The 15,820-nt window shown below is 54.5% G+C and overlaps 7 protein-coding genes across 7 annotated transcripts; 3 read left to right on the top strand and 4 right to left on the bottom strand.

The window, feature by feature from the left end:
- Positions 1 to 882: 882 nt before the first annotated feature.
- IWZ02DRAFT_483045 (uncharacterized protein) lies at positions 883 to 2,426 on the bottom strand (the record flags this gene model as incomplete). The annotated part of the gene is made up of 6 exons (XM_066769156.1): positions 883 to 1,277; positions 1,334 to 1,536; positions 1,589 to 1,614; positions 1,668 to 1,828; positions 1,878 to 2,110; positions 2,172 to 2,426. The coding sequence occupies 6 exons, from the start codon at positions 2,424 to 2,426 to the stop codon at positions 1,085 to 1,087; spliced, it is 1,071 nt and encodes a 356-aa protein (XP_066621017.1). The 3' UTR covers positions 883 to 1,084.
- A 799-nt stretch (positions 2,427 to 3,225) lies between these two features.
- IWZ02DRAFT_521959 (uncharacterized protein) lies at positions 3,226 to 6,240 on the bottom strand. Its single transcript, XM_066770811.1, has 12 exons — positions 5,901 to 6,240; positions 5,636 to 5,796; positions 5,408 to 5,583; positions 5,325 to 5,350; positions 5,062 to 5,267; positions 4,822 to 4,894; positions 4,321 to 4,776; positions 4,054 to 4,274; positions 3,805 to 4,003; positions 3,601 to 3,748; positions 3,486 to 3,543; positions 3,226 to 3,437 (listed from the first exon to the last, which is right to left on the bottom strand). The coding sequence occupies exons 1-12, from the start codon at positions 6,159 to 6,161 to the stop codon at positions 3,323 to 3,325; spliced, it is 2,100 nt and encodes a 699-aa protein (XP_066621016.1). The 5' UTR covers positions 6,162 to 6,240; the 3' UTR covers positions 3,226 to 3,322.
- Positions 6,241 to 7,081: 841 nt separating this feature from the next.
- On the top strand, positions 7,082 to 9,181 carry IWZ02DRAFT_455470 (amino acid permease). The gene is made up of 5 exons (XM_066767791.1): positions 7,082 to 7,490; positions 7,541 to 7,652; positions 7,701 to 7,827; positions 7,874 to 8,846; positions 8,891 to 9,181. The coding sequence occupies exons 1-5, from the start codon at positions 7,313 to 7,315 to the stop codon at positions 9,124 to 9,126; spliced, it is 1,626 nt and encodes a 541-aa protein (XP_066621015.1). The 5' UTR covers positions 7,082 to 7,312; the 3' UTR covers positions 9,127 to 9,181.
- Positions 9,182 to 9,337: 156 nt separating this feature from the next.
- IWZ02DRAFT_521955 (uncharacterized protein) lies at positions 9,338 to 11,093 on the top strand (the record flags this gene model as incomplete). Its single annotated transcript, XM_066770810.1, has 1 exon — positions 9,338 to 11,093. One exon carries the CDS (start codon positions 9,338 to 9,340, stop codon positions 10,889 to 10,891), a length of 1,554 nt encoding a protein of 517 aa, XP_066621014.1. The 3' UTR covers positions 10,892 to 11,093.
- A 559-nt stretch (positions 11,094 to 11,652) lies between these two features.
- Positions 11,653 to 12,640, top strand: IWZ02DRAFT_307773 (uncharacterized protein). The gene has a single exon (XM_066764008.1). The coding sequence runs from the start codon at positions 11,788 to 11,790 to the stop codon at positions 12,508 to 12,510; it is 723 nt and encodes a 240-aa protein (XP_066621013.1). The 5' UTR covers positions 11,653 to 11,787; the 3' UTR covers positions 12,511 to 12,640.
- On the bottom strand, positions 12,641 to 14,073 carry IWZ02DRAFT_307772 (uncharacterized protein). Its single transcript, XM_066764007.1, has 2 exons — positions 13,382 to 14,073; positions 12,641 to 13,321 (listed from the first exon to the last, which is right to left on the bottom strand). Exons 1-2 carry the CDS (start codon positions 13,812 to 13,814, stop codon positions 12,771 to 12,773), a joined length of 984 nt encoding a protein of 327 aa, XP_066621012.1. The 5' UTR covers positions 13,815 to 14,073; the 3' UTR covers positions 12,641 to 12,770.
- A 225-nt stretch (positions 14,074 to 14,298) lies between these two features.
- On the bottom strand, positions 14,299 to 15,798 carry IWZ02DRAFT_307754 (alcohol dehydrogenase). The gene is made up of 2 exons (XM_066764006.1): positions 14,726 to 15,798; positions 14,299 to 14,677 (listed from the first exon to the last, which is right to left on the bottom strand). The coding sequence occupies exons 1-2, from the start codon at positions 15,509 to 15,511 to the stop codon at positions 14,381 to 14,383; spliced, it is 1,083 nt and encodes a 360-aa protein (XP_066621011.1). The 5' UTR covers positions 15,512 to 15,798; the 3' UTR covers positions 14,299 to 14,380.
- Positions 15,799 to 15,820: the final 22 nt, after the last annotated feature.

Raw genomic sequence — 15,820 nt, 5'->3', positions numbered from 1 at the left:
TTTGACTTTGTCGATGCCGGAGAGGAGCGAGCGGATCTCGGTGTGAGCCTGGTTGGCGTCGTTCTTGGAGTTGGGCATTGTGGAGTCTGGAAGGCGTTAGCGGCGAGGAATGTATAATGCAAACGAGACTGACGGATGTTCTTGACTCTGTTTTGGTGACTTTGAGCTTAGCAATCGCTCGAGAAAGAGGTCGCGGTGATAAGATTGCTTGGAGAAAGGACAAGAGTCGGCGCTTTGTGACTTGAGATGGCGTGGAGGAGAGGTCGTCTTGGAAGTTCGTGACTTACAACTCGTGAAATGCTTGAGATGAAGGTCAATGTTGATGGTCTGTTGAGGCTTTGAGGGAAGTCTGAGTTGTAGGAAGAGAGATGTCGAAGAAGAGTCGTCAACGCAGTCAAAAAACCAACCCTATTGATATACCAGCCGGCGACCGGGTCTACCTCCAACCACGAGTGTTAACCGAATACACTTCAGTCTACACAGCTAATATCACCTGAGCCGACCGAAACTCTTCGCTTCAGTCTATGCAACCAATCGGAGGCATCGTCGACGGCCGGCTTCTCATCTACCATCATCATGATTAACCAGGCCTCTGAATGCTCCCTGCTTCTGTGTCTCCAGAGCGCATGAATTCTCTACAATCCCCTCTTGTCTGATCCGGTCAGACAGACGAATGCTCCCTGACTCCTCTCGCTCCCCAGATACTCTCTTTCCCCATTCCGTGAAGCATCACGGCGTTCATGCCCCCAGGCAACTGCTAGCGCTCCTGCGCAACACGAAGACATTGTGGAATCAGACAAGAATGCAGTACAGCCAGCTTCCGAGGAAAGAATCAGCAGGGGAGGGATGAATGAACAGGCTGAGGCAAGGCACTGTCCTGTGGGAGTGTGCGACGCAGTAGCAAAGCGAAGGAGATGAAGGAGACCTGTAACCAGATCTGTACCCATTTCTGTACCATCTACCCAGCCTGAACCGTATCTATCCCATCTTGATCTTAGCCAACCATGAACTTCTATCCATCCCATCCTTTTGTCTAGCCCAATCATCACTTTCAATCCAAACCCCCATCAAGAGGCTCTGTCGCCTACGCATTCCAAATCATTGACGCATAGCGCCGCTCCCGCTGCGCTTCGACTTCTGGCGGAGCAGAGACAGGCTCTGGACTAGGGACGTACGGAACGCTGATGCGTTCAGGGTCACCCCTCGGAGCGTACGGATCCGCGGGCATGCCTTCACCGTCTCTAGGGACACCAGCGCGGAACAGGTCAAAATGTGCGCTAGAAAGATGTCAGCCAGAGTCTGAATCAAGACAAGCAGGAAGAGAAAAGCTTACTGCATGCGCCCAACCTGCTTACGGGTCAAGCCGTACGTACAAACGTCCAACTGGTAATCAAGTAGGTTGCCGGGTTCGCTCGGCGGGAAGCCCGGCGGACAGCTGTGGATCAAGGTGCCCTCGGGGAAACAGATCTCAGACGGACCAGATTGCGGGCTAGTATCCAACACGTAATCCCCCCCAAATTCGAGGTCAGGATCGCACTGAAAACCACTTAGAAGACTTGTTGAAGGTTCTGAGCAAAGAATGACTTACCCCACCGCGAAAAACATGCACCAGCCCTATTAATCAGTCAGTCTGCTGTAAAACGCCGTGTTCCTGGAGGTCAACGTACCGAGCCAATGTCCGACTTCATGCAAAAGAGTCTTTCCTTCGTTGTGTTCCTCGTCAGAGGCATCATGATCTCCAACCAGCACGGATATTGCCATGCGCACGCCATCGCGTCCCAAAATGGGCGAGTTCCACTTGGCGCCCTGGAACGGGAGGTTGGTGAGGCTGCTATCGGTCAGCGTGGAATTTCATGCGATATCAGACATAGCCCTACCCAATCGTATCGCCGTCGTCGGGGTCCTCGTCATCGTAGACCTGCACCACAATGAAGACATTGAGGGTGTGGTAGGTGCCAACCCGCAAACTTTCCATCATTTTCCACTGCGGATACCAACCCGAAGACTCGTGAGCGTAATCATAGTAAAGGATTTGCTTCAATTCGAAGTCGAAGCCGAGCGGAGAGTAAAAGTCTCGGAGGATTTGGAACTGGGTCACAAGATGTGTTTCCTGCTTCTGGTCAGAGTCTGCATGCAATGATGTGAAGGACGACAAGACTAGCAGCACTTACCGTGATCTTATATCTCGAAAGGTCCGACACAATGTGAAAGAAGACCGGTATGGCAGGACGACGCCCCGACCACCAGACAGTGTCGGCTTCGACTGCAGAAGCGGCATGCGAGGACTCTAAAGCTTCTTGAAGTGAAGCGGCCAGGTAGTTTGCGTCAAGGGCCTCCTTTGACGAAGTTCGTGTTCCGCAACCTGAGGCACTTGCGGTGAGAGGCGCCCAGATCAAGAAGATGAGAGCAAGAAGGAAGGCCTGCATGGTTGCCGATGCTGATGAGAGGTGGACTGCAGTGGGAGATGGGTCTTAGTGAGAGGTGAATACCGGAGGGTGTGAGTGGAAGAGGGTGATGTGGTGACGATTGAAGAGGGTGGAGTAGAAGAGATGTCGAGGTCGAGGCGAAGACGTATATATACAAGACGTAACACTGCCAGGTGTACGTCTCACGTGATGGAATCGGCTAGAGGGCAGATTAACACGAGGTGTGAATGCTCTCAAGGCGCGGAGTGCCCACATCTGAATGCTCCTGAGCGCAGGATGTACACTAGCGGCTGCAATTCGTCAAGTCAGCACTGTCTGCTTCCAGTATTTATCCACGCGCAGGACCTACATGCCTGAATGCTCCATGCGTCATTCAATCGCTTCACCCAGAGTTGCAATGCAAGATTGTTGACAGAAGACCAGAGGGAAGCTATGAGGTGATGGTACTGAGTTACCAGACAAGCCTCAATTATCGATGTCCAGCGTCATAGTGCCGTCGGCAGTTTGCGGAGGGATCGTTGGAAGGACAAGGAGGATCGGAAGAATAATCATACTGGTCGGCCTTAGAGACCAAGCAGAAAGACAACCGCAATGTGTACAAAATTGGTCTACCTCGACCGTGGCGGCTCTCGACGGTTCCGATTTGCCGAATACGAGTAGTGATCGAGAGCATAATCCAACACTGCTCGTGGGATGACGGCCAGGGAACGGTGACGCCGACAGCTACATTTTTCAGTGACAACAGAAAGTTTGGAGTGTGTCAAGCAGAACCAAAAAGAAATCTTCAATACCAGACCAAGTGCTCGAAGTCTACTCAGCCAAGTGTAAGGCAAGCCAACCAGTTTGCCATCCAAATGTACACCACCAACGCCGTGACGCAAATCGTACTCGCAGCTTCAAAGGTTCGGTGCGAGGGGGAGATTCGGCGCAATCGTTGGGACCCTTGGCGTAAACGCGTCTGGAGGCATGTCGTTTGGCGCTACGCCCTTTCGAACCGATCTGAAAATCCACCTGTGTCCGAAATGAGAAATTGTACGGTACAGTCTCCAGAAGACTCACCACATTCTCTCCATCTGGAGAGGTGTAAAGGAAGTTCTGCATTCATCCGGCATGAAGTCTACAGTTATCGTTAGGGACACAGTGAATCAAAAGTGGGAGATGTGAAAGTATTTACCCATGTAATTGTTGATGAGGCTCGGAGGAAACCCGTAGCCGGGGCAAGTGTCGATTTTGGAACCCTCGGGATAGCAGACTCCATGGAAATATTCTTGTGGTGTCGTGTCGGCGATTTTGTCGCCACCCCACTTTAGGTCTGGGTCACACTAATTTACGTTCAATTATTGGCCAAAGCCAGGAGGGGAATCGTGGGTGGACTCACGCCATCTTCGAATATGTGCCATAGCCCAAACCAGTGACCGACCTCATGAATTGCTACCGTGCCCCAGTTGAAACCTGATAAGCCGACGCCTCCGGGGTAGTCTTTCGTCGGCAGGGCAAAGGTGGCAATCAAGACACCATCCTCGTAGAAGAAAAGGTCGTCCCACGGCGCACGACGACCGTTTGGAAATTTCGAGTAACTGTGGACAGTGAGCCATTGCAAGGGAAGACATGAAGGAATGGAACCAACCCTGCAATCTTGCCAGTCGCCTGGGAGTCTACCATGCGCTTGATGTAAATGTTCAAGACGTCGTAGCCACCGACACGCAATTTTCGCGTCATGTCCTCGAAGCCGACACCATTTGCCCACAGAGGCTGGTCATAGTAGTAGATTCCACCGAGGTGGAAGTCGATGAGAACCGGCGCGTAGGCTGCCTTGAGGATGTTGAACTGGTCGAGGAACGTGGATTGCTACAATCATCAGCAGATGCAGGTGGGGGAACGGTTCCAGACTCACGTAAATCCCCTCCTCCGAGTAATCGTCAAGAATGTGGAAGAAGATCAAGCAGTCGAGGCGCTCGTTGAGGTCCACGGTGGACACGGCATGTTCGACGCCCTGTTTCGAGGATTTGGTGGAAATGACTGCGTCCTGCAGCATTCCAACGATGTACGTCGTGTCCAGAGCAGCTTGAGTCATTTCAGTCGCGCCGCACCAGGCCAATGATGGAGGCATCCAGGCCAAAGCGGCCAAGATCATGGAGAAAGCAAGCATGATGCAGAAACTGGGGGTCGTGGCGAGCGCAGGGTCGTAAATGCTTCTCGGGGGAGGCGATGGGTAAGGAAGCATATGACAGGTGGTCGACAGAGATGATAACGAGATTGCAAGATACCTGGTGTGAGAAGTAGAGAGGGAAGAAGAGGACGGGGGCTCCACGCGTTGAAGTGGAAGGTCTGACAGCGTGAAGCTGTGAGCCTGCCAAACACGTTTCGGTCTGTACGCCAACCTCTGACTACATACCAGTACCTCCGCCTCCAGACCCAATACCCACAAAAGACCACCACCCGACTCAACGGCGCCTAGACGGACCAAACTGCGGCCAGTTTACCAGTGGTAGATTCGGGGCCACGGTTGGCACAGTTGGAGCGTTTTGGATAGGTGGCATTCCCGCGTTCGCTGGAGGCATTCCCCGGCTTATCGCGTTGAAAACCCAGCTTTCTGCAGTCAGCTTCATCCAAGGAGACACCAAGGCGGACTTACTACATGCGGTCAATCTGGCCCTGGGTAAAGCTGTTGCAACACGCATCCGGGATCCTATCCATCGCATTCGAGAGTAAGTTGGGCATGAAGATGGGTCCATTGCAGGTGTGGATCACATTTTCAGGAGAAATGCACGAGTCAAACGGTCCGGATTGTGGTGAAGTGTCGAACACGCGATCGCCGCCATTTTCGAGGTCGGGGTCGCACTGTTTTCAGATTTCTGTCAGCAGCTGGCATCAAGGAAGCAAAGAGGGATGCCTTACGCCATTCTCGTAGATGTGGAAGAGACCTAAAATTTTTATCAGTCATTGTGATGGGACTATGGAGAAGGAGCGGATGGGCTTACTCAGCCAATGCCTGACCTCATGGACGAGAACCTTGCCCTCTTGACGATCCGGGTCTACGCCGAAGAGGTTGTACGGGAGCGTGGCGATACATAGCTTCATACCATCGAGGAGAAATACATCTTCAAACCAAGGATGGTCTGGGCGAAAAATAGGACTAGCCGGGTTGGTAGCCAGTCTGTGAAAAGTCAGCCTCTAAACATGTGTGGGGATTGATTGAAGTCATAAACCCTCCAAGATTGGCAAGTGTCCTTTCCATGAGGTAGATGTTCAAGGTATCATATCCCCCGAGCCTGAGATTTACCGCCATGCTCAGATGGTCGTTCCCTTTTGCCCAATCGGGCTTGTTGTGGTGGAGGACACCTTGGAGGTGGAAATCAAATCCAAAAGGCTCAAAGAAAGACTTTAGCACTTTGAAATTGGTCGAATATCGTGTTTTGCTGAGTAATGCTAGCAGGTATTCGGGGCAAATCACGGCACGTGAGTGTCGCTTACGCTGATGAAGAGGTCGTTATAGTCGTCAAGCACGTGGATATAGACAGAAACCTGTGGGCGAGACATGAGATCCGAGATTGGAGAGGGCTCCCTGGCGCCGATAGAAGATTTGAGCATTGCCTTCTCCAACTGCATGATGTAGTTGATTGTGTCAAGAACACCCTCTGACATGTTCGTGCTACCGCGTGCTAATGGCTGGCTAGGGCAGGTGGGTGATGCCATATCCAAGGCGAACATTGAAAGCAGAAGAAAGAACATCATTGATGATGCTCAAGGACGCTCTTGTTGAGTGTGTCAACGGTGAAGCAAGACAGCGAGCGAAATCTCCTTGCGAGGGTCGATCTTGCTGGAGGATTTCCGGTGCGTGAAGCAGCAGAGCTTCAAAGAGCGAGCAGAATGAGCAGAAGCGCAGTAATATGTGAGAGGCAGATGGAAGAGGAAGAGGTGGGGGAAAAAAAAAGAGACTGATTTAATTATTCACACCTGCCGATGAGACTTGGTCCGTGCGCCTATATACACTGGAAAAAGATAGACCCAAAGAAACATGCGTCTGCGCCTTTTTACTATATGGAAGGTTAAGAAAGACGAGGCCTAAGGTTTGATTTCAAGGCTGCCAGGGCACGAATATATACCGGCGGACGGTGATTAGAGTTTCCTTCCAAGTACTTGCCTTGACAGCTTGTTCCTACGTGACATTAAAGACCGGAAGACCAAACAGACAGTAACAAGTCTTCATGAAGTTGGCTCCCTTTGGGCATCGACGGAGAGCAGACACGGCACAGGCAACGTAGCCCGGCGGGACGATCGCGCAAAGGGAAGATCCCACTGTCGACGCAAAGGAAACCTTTGCCCTGGATTTCTGGCCATCCTTGCTGGCTCACAGCTGGACTAAGAGATTGGTTTCCACTGTGATTGTTTCGAATCGCTTTGTAGCCGCCATTTGCCAGCATCTTCTCCAGAATTCGACGGGCTTGTTCTTTTTGTCGTGCAACGGACGCGCCAAGAAAGAGACGGCCGATTTGGAGCGAAAACCGCCAGAAAACACACGAGGCTCAAGATGGGATCGGAATCTTGACGATGGATGCATGTCTGGTCGAGGTGAGGTTGAGCGGAGCGGCGAATGTCGTGTCCGACAGCGACTGGCGGGAGCGGGCCGGGGCCGAGCTACCACCAACGACACCACTACATGACACTTCCATCAAGAGTCAGGATCCTTAGGTTACCCTTTGCCGGGAAATTCAAAAGATGACGAAAACATCCCTCGCCCTCGTTCACTCCCCTCGTGTCTCTCCAATGAAACCCATGTTCGCCGCGCCTGGATCGACAAACGCACAGTGGGCATTAGCGCGCATCGCGTTATCGCCGACGGCTGTGACGATATGCAACCATGCCGCCACAGGTCACATTGAAAGATGATGGCGGGCGGCCCAGCTTACCAACTCCTCAGCTCTCGAGACATGGCCGATCCGAGGTTCTTCAAGGACGGCACAGAAACCGGCCATGCCCAGGTCGACGACAACCAGCAGGGCGACTTTGCGCCTCTGCATCGCAAGCTCAAGTCCCGCCACCTGCAGATGATAACCATTGGAGGTACGACGCCTTCTCAGCGCTCGAAGCTGACCTGGAGCTGATTTGAAAAGGCATCATCGGGCCCGGTCTCTTGGTTGGCTCCGGCAATGCTCTCCATCTCGCCGGCCCCGGCGGGGTGCTCATCAGCTTTTCCCTGGTCGGCATTATCGTGTTTTTCGTCATGTGTGTACCCCTGCTCTTTGGCTGCTGTCGTCGCTGAACGCGCCCCAGGCAATCACTCGGTGAATTGGCAACCCTCATCCCCGTGACTGGATCCTTCACCGACTATGCTGCTCGATTCGTCGACGAGTCTCTGGCATTTGCCCTGGGCTGGGCTTACTGGTATTTGTGGGTTACTGCAAGTCGAATGCTCCGTGTGATAAGCTTGCTGCTGACAAGGCCAGGTCCTCGCCAACGAGTACAATTCCATATCGCTGGTCGTCATGTACTGGACCGACACGGTACCCCAGTGGGCCTGGATCCTCATCTTTTGGGTCGTCTTCATCTCGCTGAGCATGCTGGGTGTACTCGCCTACGGCGAGGTTGAGTTTTGGCTGTCTTTGATCAAAGTCATTTCTCTCACCGTCTTCTTTATTCTCGCCATTGCCATTTCCGCGGGCGGTATTGGCCCTCAAAAAATCGGATTCAAGTACTGGCATGACCCCGGCGCTTTGGCCGACTCAATCAATGGCGTTGCCAAAACCTTTGTCGTGGCGGGCACCCTCTTTGCCGGGACAGAAATGGTCGGCATCACGGCCGGCGAGTCAGCGAACCCGCGGAAAGCGGTCCCGCGCGCCATAAACCAGGTCTTTTGGCGCATCCTCATCTTTTACATTGGGATGATGTTCTTTATCGGCATGCTCATTCCTTACAATGACAAGCGCCTTTTGTCTGGAAGCTCCAAGACTGCCGCATCACCTCTTACCATTGCACTTGAGGATGCCCAGATCGCCCCTGCGGCCCATCTCATCAACGCGTTGATTGTCGTTTCCGTCATCTCGGCTGGAAACTCTTCGCTGTATGTCGCTTCCAGGACAATCACACACATGGCTCGCTCTGGCATGGCCCCCTTGTTGCTGGGCAAGACAAACCAAAAAGGAGTGCCGTGGGCAGCCTTGCTATTTACAAATCTGGCGGCTTGCATATCCTTTCTTTCCCAAGGATCGGGCGCAGGAGTCGTCTTCGAGGCGCTCATCACGCTCTCGGGTGTGGCGACATTCATTGTCTGGGCCACCATCGAAGTTGTCCACATTCGACTCCGCCAAGCCCTCAAGGCCCAAGGACAAAGCGCCGACGACCTACCTTTCAAGGCTCTATGGTACCCCTGGGGAACTTATGCCTGCCTGGCTGCCAATGTCTTTCTCGTCTTCTTCCAGGGTATGTATGTCAATTTCGGAAGCAACCCGTGCTAACTGCTGCAGGATATACGGCCTTTTTGAATCCTTTCAGTCCCTCGGATTTCGTCATTAACTACATTCTCATTCCCATCTTTGTGCTTTTCGTCGTGTTTTGGAAGTTTTGGCACAAGACCAAATTCGTAAGAGCTGAAGACATTGACATTTGGACTGGCCGGCGCGAAGACCATAGCGACTCGGACGAAGTGTTGGTCAAGAAACATCCTTTGTGGCATCGCCTGAAGGCAGTTTTTGTTGGATGAAAGAAACATTCAAACAACCCCATTGTATAAGAGACAATCGACTTGTTTCTTCGAATCCTGCATTTTCTGAACAACTGACTGCATTGTACAGAACCGAGTCTTCCACTATAACTACCAGCAGGCCTGCTCACAACATGACAGTAAACACCACATTCTTTCCCTTCATTCATTCCCTTTCGCTTTTCTCCTGTCTAATCTGTGATTCGACAACATGGCCGGACCCATACCTCAAAGCCCTTTTACCACGGAGGTTTCGACCGAAGTCTCCTTCCAGCGAGCTGCCAAGCTCCTTCAAGAGGCGTTTTTGGTCTTCCGCGAGGGTCTCTACGACCAAGACACGACGTTCAACTTCCTGGATGAAGGTAACGTCATCCTATCGCATGACTTTCCAAGGGAGCCGCGCGACGCTCCCATGGCCACCGACCACGTCCCCATCTACGAGCTGCCCTACGCGACCCCGTACGAGCTAAACAACTACCCCGACCAGACCAAGCGCACGCTGCTAATGATCTTCCAGTGCATGGACTCGTGCATCGTCATGGCTCCCATGATCAACAGCATCCTAGGGCCGTACTGCTCGCGCATCGAAGAAGTGCACTTCCAGCCCAAGAACGAGGCGCTGTGGGCGCGCTGGATCGGCGAAGAAAACGAACCGCGCGTCACGCACTACATCCTGCGAGCTACACTGCACGGCAGCGGCGCGCAGTACGCCATCGACATGACGTCGCCGCAGTACAACTGGCACGAGGACCCGCCCGCGCACCCCTGGGACTGGTACGTCGCCAACCGCATGGCATCCGAAACCTACATCATCGACGCCGCGCAGCAAAGCCTCTGGGCCACCCACACCGACTACATCGAAGACTGGCTCTGCGACTTCACAGACACGGGAGCTCCCGTCTTCTTCGCCGACCCGCACCGCTCGGCCCTCGAGCCGGGCCTCTTCGCCCACGGCCGCTGGATGCTGCGCCGCGACTTCGCCGACGGCATCGCCGCCTTCGAGGCCAAATCGCTGCCCCTCGCTCACCTCGTCGCCCTGCCGCAGGCCCAGTTCGCGCACTACGCCGGCGCCTTCCTCTCGCACCTGCGGCTGTGGGTCACCAGCGTCCCGCGCCGCTGGCGCGCCATCAAGAACCTGTACGGCGTGCGCGGGCCCGTGGCGCAGCGCATCCGGCGGCGGCGCATCGTGGAGCAGCGGCAGCCGTTCGGCGCGTGGGTCGACGACGCCACGGGCGAGCGCGTCTCCGAGAACATGGCGTACTGCATGTTCATGGGGTTCCATGGGCGGCGGGCCGACGAGGAGCGCTGGCATGCCGAGATGCAGCAGCATTTGCGCCATCACTTTGATCAGCAATGTCAACAGCAGCATGCTCCCCCCGCCCTCCACCCCGTCACTGGCTTCTTCCAGCTGCCCCCGCCTCCTGCGGATACCGTCGTCCCCGGACAAACCCTCCTTCATGACCCAACCCTCCTCCCGCCCTTCCGCCCCGCCAGCGTCCCCAACGGCTTCGTCGCCACAGGCGCGGCCGCCGGCGCCGACCTCAACATCGCAGGCGTGACGGCGCAGCGGCCGCTCGTGGTGCCGCGGGTACAGCAGCGCGCGGACGTGGATCGCCTCCTGGTAGACGCCGGCGCCGCGCCGCTGGGCCAGATGGCCGATGCGCAGATTGATAATATGTTGCAGACGTTTAGGATGCAGCAGACGGCGAGGCAGCAGCGGGAGCAGCAGCAGATGTGGGATGAGTTCATGGATTTGGATGCGTAGGTGAGTGAGGTAAGTTGGGGAAGTGATGAGATGGGAAGGAAAAGGAAAGGTAAGTGTTGTAATGGTGCGTCCGAGAGACGAGACAAAGGACATCGAAGGCAAGGTAAACACGGTAAGCACACAGCATCAGTGGTAAGTTTTCACGTTCTTAAAGGCACAGCAGCAGAAAGAAAGCAAGGTAAGTGAGTGCAAGATGGAGCCAGGAGCCCATCGCCACACACTTGTAATTCATGATCAATAATCAACAATCAATGCTTCATTCCATCATTCTATTCGCATTACCCCCCTCACCGTATTATCCTCTAATCGTGAATATCCTTCACAATGAAAAGCAATACAAAAGCTTAACGGAAAAAACACCACAAACAAAACCAACAAAACCAACAACGCCGCGCTAACCAGCCAATTCTCCCCTCCGTCTCTCAAGGCGGAGGCTGCAACTCCAGATGCAACAAACGATTCTGATCAACCCAGACCGTCTGCGGCCCGACGAGGCCCTCGAGCGTCATGTCTTGATACTCGTCGCTAATCTCATACCAGTACCAATGGCGAATATACGGATCCCAATGGTTGTACGGCGTGAGGTACCAAAGCGGCCGCATGGGCGGCTCGTTGGCGGGGTGTAATACTTGTTGTGGGACAGGAATGGGGTCGTGGGGAGGGGGAGGCGGCGGTGGTGGCGCCGGCGCCGGCATGATTGCGTCCTCGTCTTCACCGGGCGGCGTCGGCGGCGGCGCTGGGCCGGGTACGCCGTGATTGTATTGCTGGCCAGCGTGGTTGTTGTCTTGAGCTTGATCGCCAGCGGCGTCCGGGAACATGAGAGCGTCTTCATATTGCTGATCGTAAGGATTGTCTTGAGGCTGGTTGTCATCGTCCGGCTCAAGTGGAAGAGCGGGATGCTCGTAGGGCTCTGGTTCTTGGATTTCGGCGTCAGGGGCAGCGTGACGATATGGCGGCACCAGGTACCAACGCGCATCAGGATCCGTTTTCGTGTCGGCGTGGTTGTGGTACCAATCCTCCAAATCCTTACGTGCCTCCAGGTAGCCTTCTCTGAAGTTTGCCACCTCGGCTTCCCTGTCCAAGTCGTCATTGCTGGGGACTTGTACAAGGGGGTGCTGTTCAGGGTCTGGATGGACTACAGGGGGTGGAAGGGGCGGCGCATCCGGATCCGCATCGAGAATGCCGCCCGTTACACCGTAGTAGTCAAACAAATCGGCCAAACCCGGAATCTGAGGCTGGTGACCTTGTTGGGCTTGCTCAGTCTGTTGATACTGCTGAGCCTGCTGGCCCTGCTGTGCAAGAGGAGCGGGTTGGTTTGCGAGCGGCTGATCTTGGGGTCCAGCTGGGCCTTCATCGTCTGCAACCGTCTGGTACGGTGGACTCCGCCCTATTCCCCATCTTCTCTGCTTGAAAGTGAAGTTGAAATTTTGCAAAATCTTGAGTTTCCTCGGGAAGCGAGGGTTCGCAGTCGTGGGCGCAGGCGCAGGCGCAGGCGGCGCGGGAGGAGGGAGAGGATTCGCGGGCACAGGATCATTGACAGCCGCGGGAGCATTGGCATCATCGGGATTGGAAGCACTATCGATGCGTGCCTTGTTCTCGCCTTTTGCTTGTCCAGGTGACTCGACACCTGGAACTACGCTGAATTTGAAAAGTTTGGTGAAAGTCCAGGGTTTGCGGCATACAAGGTTCACGGCAGCTGTGCAAGTAAAAAAAAGTCAGCGGCGACCGAAGACTGAAGAGATGCGAGACTGACCCTTGCGGCGCTCGGAGCGTTCAACCGCTCTGAGGGAGAGAAAAGGTCAGTCTCCTTCATATCATAACTACTGATCGAGGAGGGTTGGACTTGCAATCAAAAAGGAGGTGAGAGAAACGGTTCATCTTACAAGTCCTTGATCCACAAATATCTCCAAATTTCCATCCGGTCCGTCAAGGTATCCCCAATCTCGTCGTATGATAGTATGGCCACCAGTTGCTCCGGGTTCATGCGACAATTTCGGTCATCGCAAATGCGATTTAGCTCGTCCCTCAAATGCCACCGCGCATCTCTACGTTGTCGCTGCCTGATCACACGTTCCGGCACGTTCATCGTGTGGGCTTCGACCTCTTCGTCTTCGAGAACCTGGTCGTCGAGCACCTGTCGCGTGGTTCCCAGTGGCCGCACGCGCAGAATATCCTCTGTGTAGTTTGCCTCAAAGTTTTCCCACTCCAAGGCGAACCAGTTCCAACCGAATCGCGGGCCCGTCGGCGCAAGTGCGTAGGCACGGTTGGGGTCCGTCATGTGCGTGGCCTTGAAGAGGAGAAGAATCGATTCGTTTGGGATATCGTTGGCGGTCACCATGTTGCCGCCTCTTCCATCCTTGAAACTGTATTGATTGAATATGGCTTGGTCTTTGACGCGGACGAGGACTTCATCGACTTTGAAGCCCAGTGCTGTTACAATTTTGTCAGCGATCTTTTCTTGTGGTTTGTTTAGAGGGACTATAAACTTACGACCAAGAAATCGAGCAACTGGCCCCGTCAACGTCGCGACGGCATTCATATCCTGGCCATATGATAGGCAATACCAATTTCGTCGATCCCACTCAGCCCTCGGATATTTTCGACCGTAGCGCATCGCCAACGTAGTCCCTGGAATCTGACTGGGGCGGATTCGTTCGAGCATGAATACGATTTTCATGTCCTTCTGGGTCCCGGGCTCGAAGATGTCTCCGAAAGACGCTTTGTAGTCGTATGTGGCGTTCCGGAAGTTCAGCCAGATTGTTCGGAGAAGATTTGTACAGCGCATTCCAGGCGGGTATCGAAAGGGAACCACTGGTGGGAGGAGCTCGTACTTCCATCCGACGACAATAGAGTGGTCGCTCCCGCTCCCAGACACAGGGAGTGCAGGCTGGGCGTTTGGAGGCAGGGCGACATGATGCTGCATGGTGGATGACGATGTTCTGTAATTGAATAGTGTTTCCAAGACAGCTAGTGAATGATGGAGAACAGAGAATGAGTGATAGACAGCCAGATTCGTGAGAGGGTACGAGAAGAGGAGATAGGACTTCAGAGATGAACAAACCACTCAGCGACGTCCGCTCCTGCTGCGACGAACTTGTCATGCTGCAGTCGTGTCCGACCTCGACGACCATGAGCCATCGAGATCATTTGATCGGAATCAAATGCAGATCAGGTAGGAACAGCCTCGAGAGGCAGCTGCGCCTTGGAAAGCACTCTGGCCACACCAAGGCGAAGCAACGCGATGAAGTCGATGTGTGCTCTCTGCGATATTTCCACCGCATGAGAGAATTCCGAAAAGGAGGTGGGCGGAAGAAGTCGTTCAACATGATGGCTGCATTCAAGAAGCAGTCTCTCCTATAGACATCCAGTTTCTCACCACACTGGAGCCTTCAACAATGCTGCATTGTTTCCTCCACAGTCCCTAGGGCAGGAAAGGCTCCATTCAAGCTACCAACTCTATGAGCCACGCATACATCCACACCAGACATCTCACAACTTACTAGACTCAGCCTCCTTAGCAATCTCAACTACCAACTTGCCAAATTGCGTTCCATTCTTCATATCCTCAAACAGCCCATCAATGCCCTCCAAGTTGTTGATCCCCGAGACGACGCGCGAAATGACGGGCCTGAGGTTTTTGTCGTTGACAAAGGCGACCATGTCGGCAAATTCCTTGCGCGACCCCATCGTTGAACCGCGCAACTCAATGTTCTTGAGCACCGCCGACATGAGGAACGGCATTTTGGGTCCCACAGTCATGCCGTATGAGATGATGACGCCGCCGTTCTAGTAGAATGTTAGCAGATGTTGATGCAAAAGGAGCGCGAATCTCACCTTGAGGAGCTTGGCCCCTTTCTCGACCACATCGCCGCCTGCGCCGTCGATGATGGCGTCAAGCCGTCCCTCGGGCAGGATAGCTGCGAGCTTCTTCTCCCAGCCCTCCTCCTTGTAGTTGACGCCGCCTTTGGCGCCCAACTCTTTCGCCTTGCCCAGCTTCTCCTCACTGCCGCTCGTCACGAACACGTTGGCGCCCTTTGACGTCGCAAACAGCAGCGCCATGAGCGCCACACCTCCGCCGATGCCCGTCACCAGTATGTTGCGTCCCGGCGCCGCATTGCCGCTCTTCGTAACCACAGCCCGCCACGCCGTCAGGCCCGTCAACGGCAATGCCGCCGCCTCGACCGCGCTGAGATGCGTCGGCGCCTCTTCCAGCTCCTCCGCCTCGATTGTCGCTTCTTCGGCTAGCGTGCCGATCGGATTGAACTTTGTGCCGCCCAAGATGGCGTAACCGAGCGGGCTTTCTGGGCCCTCCGGGCTGTCCTTCCAGCCTGTGCCTGGGTTGAGAATGACGCGCTTGCCGGCCCAGCGGCGCGCTGAAGGGTCGCTGCCGGTCGCTGTCACAAGCCCTGCTCCATCGGCGAGGAGCGGCACGCCAAAGGTTGTGCCGGGGTAAAGGTGCTGGCGCAGGAAGACATCGCGGTGATTGAGCGCGGCGGCCGACAGGCGTACGGTGACCTGTGTAGCGGAGGGCGCGGTGCTGGGGACATCAGTGCGGTCAAGCGGGTACCAGACTTGACCAGGCTTGCCGTCGATTTTGCGGATTACAATAGCTGTAGGCATAGTGGATGTTGCTTTGTGGAGGGTTCGGCGCGATGAATTGGGGTCTTTGGACGCGGAAAAGTCTAGGAGGGTCGACGGTCATGAAGAAGAACGTCTTGCATGCGATGGAGGATTTCTAAAGCACAAAATGATTAGTCAAGACTGCTGCGCGTCATTTGAAAGATCAAGGGAGTGGGGAAAGGTGTTTGGCCGCGGCGAGGTGGAGCAATCGGACCTCATCCCCGCGATGTGGAGGGGCTGCCGAGGTCAGAGCTCCCGTCCGAGCGTCGAGCTGCACTCATTCCCGATCACCGCGTTCAGCTCCAGAGA

The sequence above is a fragment of the Phyllosticta citriasiana genome (assembly GCF_038021145.1).
Source record: "Phyllosticta citriasiana strain CBS 120426 chromosome Unknown IWZ02scaffold_9, whole genome shotgun sequence".
In the NCBI taxonomy this organism is placed as follows: Eukaryota; Fungi; Ascomycota; class Dothideomycetes; order Botryosphaeriales; family Phyllostictaceae; genus Phyllosticta; species Phyllosticta citriasiana.
The sequence above is the reverse complement of the archived record's forward strand: the minus strand, read 5'-3'. Positions and strand labels throughout refer to the sequence as shown.